The sequence below is a fragment of the Grammomys surdaster genome, unplaced genomic scaffold (assembly GCF_004785775.1).
Source record: "Grammomys surdaster isolate TR1022 unplaced genomic scaffold, NIH_TR_1.0 124168, whole genome shotgun sequence".
NCBI classification, from domain to species: Eukaryota; Metazoa; Chordata; class Mammalia; order Rodentia; family Muridae; genus Grammomys; species Grammomys surdaster.
In genome coordinates this window covers 3,880-9,836 of record NW_021619251.1, presented here as the reverse complement: position 1 = coordinate 9,836, position 5,957 = coordinate 3,880, and the positions used below count along the sequence as shown (strand labels likewise).

At 52.3% G+C, this 5,957-nt stretch overlaps 2 protein-coding genes across 2 annotated transcripts; one reads left to right on the top strand and one right to left on the bottom strand.

Moving 5' to 3' along the window:
• Nucleotides 1–1,562: 1,562 nt before the first annotated feature.
• Nucleotides 1,563–2,462, bottom strand: LOC114636471. The gene is made up of 2 exons (XM_028784549.1): nucleotides 2,336–2,462; nucleotides 1,563–2,305 (listed from the first exon to the last, which is right to left on the bottom strand). Exons 1-2 carry the CDS (start codon nucleotides 2,460–2,462, stop codon nucleotides 1,563–1,565), a joined length of 870 nt encoding a protein of 289 aa, XP_028640382.1.
• A 56-nt stretch (nucleotides 2,463–2,518) lies between these two features.
• Klln (killin, p53 regulated DNA replication inhibitor) lies at nucleotides 2,519–5,735 on the top strand. The gene is given in 5 exon segments (XM_028784548.1): nucleotides 2,519–2,842; nucleotides 3,584–3,739; nucleotides 3,742–3,897; nucleotides 3,899–4,517; nucleotides 5,322–5,735. Coding segments are annotated over 4 exon segments (774 nt in total). The 3' UTR covers nucleotides 4,037–4,517; nucleotides 5,322–5,735.
• The last annotated feature ends 222 nt before the right edge of the window (nucleotides 5,736–5,957 follow it).

The window sequence follows — 5,957 nt, the reverse complement described above, 5'->3', positions numbered from 1 at the left end:
ACCTCCTCCAAATGAAAATTGTTCTTCAATAAATAAATAAATAAATAAATAAAGCAAACTCTCCATAATGATCTATTAGCAGGACATGTATAGACAAGTTGCTGGTGCCTTTATACCTTAAGAAAATGTCTAATATTAACTAAGAAGTAACTTTTACAAAGAATATCTTATCACCAATTATGAAATTACATAATTTTAACTAAATACTGTTCACTGCTACAAGTCACGTAACAAAATTTTGGGTTGTAACAAAGGCCCAACCATTTAAAGGCTCAGTCATTCAGACTTGCAACTTGTTTTTTCGCACACCTTACACACTGGCCTCCCCAAAGCTCTCAATTTCTGTCAATACTTCCCACTCTGCAAAAAAGGAGGGCTCTCTTTCCTACCCCGATCATAAACAGTACCATACCTGAAACTGCAAAGATAAATGCTTTAAACCACGAACTTTTGAAGTACAAAGACCTAACTTTTAGACAATCAGAACTATACACCGTTAAAATTCTTGGGTTTCTGTCTTATTCAACAAGCTGACTCAGTGAATTACTGCATGCAGAGAGCTAGCATACCTACAAACTGGACCCAGCGATTCATTCTTGCCAGTATGCCTGGATATTAGATGGCTAAATTATACTTGACATTCTACACAAATCAGGGTAAAACCCACAGATAAGTCAACAGGTCAGAGCACCTGAAACAAAAATTACGAGCAGCAAATTCATGCTGCTACTTAAATTTCATGTGAGAGCTGAGTTTAACCTCTGCAGTCATTTGCCATACACAGCATCCCTGAACTCACACAGACATCATCATCTGGAATCAAAAACTATTCGATCTCCGTTCTATCATATATGGCAAGGCCAAATGAACGGAACATACCACCGAAATGCAAATTGCATATCCTATCCCACGCCTCATCAGGAAAGAGTCTAATTTAACAAAGTTCTATTAAAATCCAATAATATATATTCTGGCACTATTGATTTCAAACTACAAAACTTCCAAATGCAACTCCAAAGTTGTAATTACCTCAGTTTAAACACACAAACCTACTTCTACCCTCAAATGTGGCATTGTCTATGCTGAAGATGACTATGCTTATAAAGTTATGCAAACCAGTCCACAAGTCACATTTTAGAAAAAAATCTTCCAATGCAACCCAGGAAACTAAAAACAATCACTGCAAGATTCTGAGGTAATATGCCTACGTGCAGCACGGACTTTCATTTTAATCTGATCTACACCCAAGATCTAGGGCCTAAGTCACGATCTAATCGAAATATGCACAACCCCAAAGCGTCTAGTTTTTCTTTTTTTTTTTAGTTCATTTAGAAGGCTGGATTGACGAGCTCGCTAATCCAGTGTACAGTACTCTGCATTAACGGACAATAGATTTTAAGAAGGGACCACAGACCTCGACAAGAAACCAATCCGTGCCTTGACACTTGCAAGCTGGCAGGAGTTCCGTCTAGCCGAACACTCCCTATGTTGAATACACTGGAAGAGACACAATATACTCGATCTAGAAACGCGACCAGTATTAAACGTTATAGTCACCCCAACTACAGAAAATTTTCGCATCCTTCTACTCCCACGTTATCAGAGTGACAGAAAAGCAAAGAGGAACAGCCACAGAAATGGATACAGGTCAAGTCTAAGTCGAATCCATCCTCTTGATATCTCCTTTTGTTTCTGCTAACGATCTCTTTGATGATGGCTGTCATGTCTGGGAGCCTGTGGCTGAAGAAAAAGGAGGAGAGAGATGGCAGAAGCTGCTGGTGGCGAGGCTTCTTCTGCAGGATGGAAATGGCTCTGGACTTGGCGGTCGCTGATGCCCCTCGCTCTGCTGCCGCTTGGCCCTGGACCGCAGCCGGGTAATGGCTGCTGCGGCGGCTGCTGGATGGTTGCAGCGACTGGGCCTGCTTCTCCTCAGCAGCGAGAGGCCTGGCAGCCGAGGCAGCGGAATGGGGAGAAGACGGATAATCCTCGCAGCGGCTGCCTCCTCCGGCGGCCTCCGGAGCCCGGGCCAGGGGGGGTGCGGCGGCGGCGGACGGGAGGCTTAACACCGGCCCGGGTCCCTGGACGTGCCGCCGCCGCCGCCGCCGTGTTGGAGGCAGGAGAAGGGGAGAGAGCAACTCTCCGGCGTTCCCAGCCCTGGCAATGGTGACAGGCGACTCCGACCCCCTCCCCGGAGCCGCGGCCGCCGCCGCCGCTTCTCCCCCCCGCTCCAGGAGCGGGAGGTGCAGCCGCCGAGCCTGCGCCGGCTCCCGCCCGAGCCCACGGCTTCCACCGTCTCTCTCCGAAGCTGCTCAGGGGCTGCCCGGTTAGAACAGACGACGAGGAGGCGAGGCCCGCCGCCGCTGCCGCCGCCGCCGCCCGGCCGGCTCCCCGAGGGCACTGCCCCCGCGGCTGCTCACAGGCGCTGAGAGGGGCTCTGGGCCGCGGCCGCCGCCGTCTCTCATCTCCCTCGCCTGCGCCGGGCCTGGCCTCACAGCGGCTCAACTCTCAAACTTCCATCATGGCTGCAGCTTCCGAGAGGAGAGAGCTGAGCGCAGCCGCGTCCCGACGCCCAAGCGCGTATCCTGCCGCAGTGCACAAAGAGTCCCGCCACATCACCGTGCGCCGGCCAGCCCGCCCCCTCCGCCGCCCCGCCGGGAGAGCCGGGCGCCTCCGAAGCCGGAGGGGAGGCGGGAGGCGGGCGCCGAGCCGGGGGCGGGGCGGGGAGGGGCGGGGCTTCGGCGGGACAGGGGCGGGGAGCGCCGCGGAGCATGCCCAGTGTGGCCGCGGCTCGCTCCGGGAGCTGCGCCGGCTTCGGCCTTCTGCACAGAGAGACCCGGTAAAGGTAGGACAGGCTGTGGCCGAGTGACGGTGCGCTGAGCACGCTCGCTGACCGCTCACAGGTGGATCGGACTAGCTGACCGCGTTGGTCAGTGCCCTAGGAGCCTCAGGGGCAGGATCACCCCTTCCTGCGTCCGACCGTGGGTTTTTTCGGGGCGGCTTGCATTCCCTGCCCTGCGCTGTGTGCAGATTGCAGTGCTTCGCCAGGATTTGTCGGCGACAGTCTTTACCTAGATAGCGCACCTCTCCCCCACGGTGTCCTCAAGGTGTCAGTCTTTGCACAAAGAACAACCCCCTATTGTGTCTCCCGCGTGGGTCACCTCATCGGACTCCGGTTCCCTGCCCCGCCTCTCGCTTCCCAGGCAGCTGGGTTCATTTGCCCGAAAGATGAACGTTCCCAGCCAAGCATGATGATTGTGCATACGGGGCGTGTACATTCACCTCTCCCCTGAGTTTCCAGGGCCCAAAGGACACCCTTGGGTGGACAAAGTGGATCTCCATGAATAGAGTGCACCTCACACACACCCCTCTCCACCGCCCGGTGTTGAGCCCAGCAGCTCCCCGCAGCGGGGGGGGGGTCCACCGCGGATCACAGTCAAGCTCCGTCTTCCGAGAGCTAAGCCGCCCCTCCCCTTCGTGGCCGCTATGAAAACCCGGTAGAATTGGATCGCGGTGGACAGGACCTGGTCCTGTCGGGCCGTGCACGTTCGCGGACCCGGTTACTGAGCCCGGGTGTGGAGTATAGGACGGTCGGAAGCTGCAGCCAGCGAGTGGGCGGGGCGAGCAGGCCTGGGAGGGCTCAAAGGCGAGGTGGAAGGATACATGAGCCGCGGTCGGAACTACTTTCAGGAGGAGGTCACGTGTGGTCCTAGTTGGGGAACTTTCCAAATTCCCATTCCCCTATCTGTGTGCTCCTGAGGTAGGAGCTTAGTCCCCTCTGCTCTATTAGATGATCTTCCCCGCCCCCCTCTCCCGTGTGAGCTGCTGGACCCCTCTCTTCCCGGGTCGGAGCGGAGAATAACACCCACGAGCCGTCCGCAGGAGCGCTGTCGGGGCCAAGCGCCTGGGGAGCTGGTTACACAAGCAGCCACATCCAAGCACGTGCCCCCGCCACCCCTCTCTGCTGGCCGCCGCCGGTTTGTGCACGCTGACGCGGAGAGTCCCCAAGCTGTTCCTCCCTTTCGCTTGTAACCCATAGAGCTAGCCAGAAGGCCGGGACACGAGAGTCCTGATCTGGATCTGCCCACACCGCGTGTTCCCACCCGTGGGAGAAGAGGCCGGGCGCTAGTGGGGGGTCGACGCGTCGCCTTCGCTTAATAAGGTGAACCCTTTCTAGATCTGTGCTCGCGGGGCAAAAGGGTATCTCCTGTTGCTGCTGGCTGCTTGGGCTTACTGATGTTGCAACAAACTTCCAGTCACTGCCCCTGAACTGGTGAGCGCGCCCCACCTACCGTAGACTCAGCCAAGTGACTTATCTGAGCACCTAGTCAATGGCTGTCAGCCCAGAACAAACCTGTCAAGTAAAAGCTTACTAGGGGATTGGCTGACCTGTCGCGGTTGAGAGAGCTGGTTCAGAAATGCTGATAACTAAGCGTACAGCCCCTCCTCCCCCCACCAGCCAGCCACAAAGCTAGCGATCACCTTGAGCTTGGAGAAAAATGACATCAACTCCAATGTAGGTAGGGATTTCTTCCTTATTGTTCTTTTCCCAGGGGACTTAGTTCTCAGGGTGACAATCTGAGTCCTAAAGGATCTCTTACTTGAGACCTAAGATGAAGCACGGGGTCATTTTAGAAATTTGGAGAATAGTAGTCAATTATCGTGGATTTGCAATAATTGCGAATAGGTGTCTAGGAAAGGCCAGCTGAGGGTTTATGAAGTATAAGAGAAAGAAAATTTCGTATGTCCGCAGCATATTTGCAGACAGCCCCTGAAGCCTAGAAACCTCGAGAGGCCTGGCTCAGAGAGCTAAGGGCCATTACCTAACTGCAGGACTGCTAATTAAACCGAGGATATTTACAGTTCTATTAGAGCTCTCTGAAGCTACTCAAACCTTGCATTTAGATGCATCCTTTAAAGATCTCTCTGCAGGAGTTAGCAGCCCAAGCTAAGGAAGCCTTGATGTTTATTGCAGGCTGGTTTTGGGGCAAGGTTCTGGTCAGTTGATGGAGTGGCCAATGAGAGCAATCTGAAAACAATAGACTAGAGGCCTCTACTCAGTTTCCAAAGATGTAAATAATTTTGGCTCACACAGCCTAATCTAAGATGGAGATCTATTTTACACAGAATCCCCAATGTCAAAGTGTTAGCTGAGATGCATGGTAAAACCTAAGTTGTGCTCAGTAGAGTGTCTACTACTGCTGGGTGAGGAAAATAATGAAGTTACAAGAGAAGCAGATTGAAGAAGGGAAAATGGTCCACATTTGTTCCTGTCCCCAGAGTCTCTGTTACTAGCATCACCCTTTTTTGCCTTTTCCCTTGAGGCATCTTGTGTGGCATTACTCTTGAGTGTCTAAGAAGCTCCGAGATCTTCCTCTAAAGAAAAAGAAAGACATTCATCCCTAAGCTTCCTGATGCCTAGCTGGAGGAAAGGGATCCCTTTCTGCTTCCAGAGCATCACTCCAGAGCACAGGGATGCATATCACCGTGCTGAAGTCCTGGACCGTGACCCCAGTCCACAATCACCACCAAGTGAGGGAAGAAAGCTGAAAACCAGCTAGCTGCTACCCTGAGCATCAGGCTCAGCTACTCTCCAGTGGCGAATGAACAGACACGCAGTGCTGGCAGGTGTGTGGCCCCTCTGACATCAGCTGACCACGCTGACAACATCAGGGCTTGTTGGGAATTTCTAAATAAACTCCCACTTCCTTTCACAGCATTAAATATGTTTCTGCGCAGCCTTTTAATTTTTTTTTTTTTTTTGGAGTTTTTGCACATCTTTACTCCACTCAAAGGATGCAAATAGGGCAGGAGGGAAAAAGTCCAGATAACAATAAAAAATATTTTAAGTGTGTGTGTGTGTGTGTGTGTGTGTGAAAATGTATCCACTTGGCTGTACAGATATTACAATACACTGATTTCCAAGTGCTTCATTTCCTCACCTGTCTGGATTCAAAACA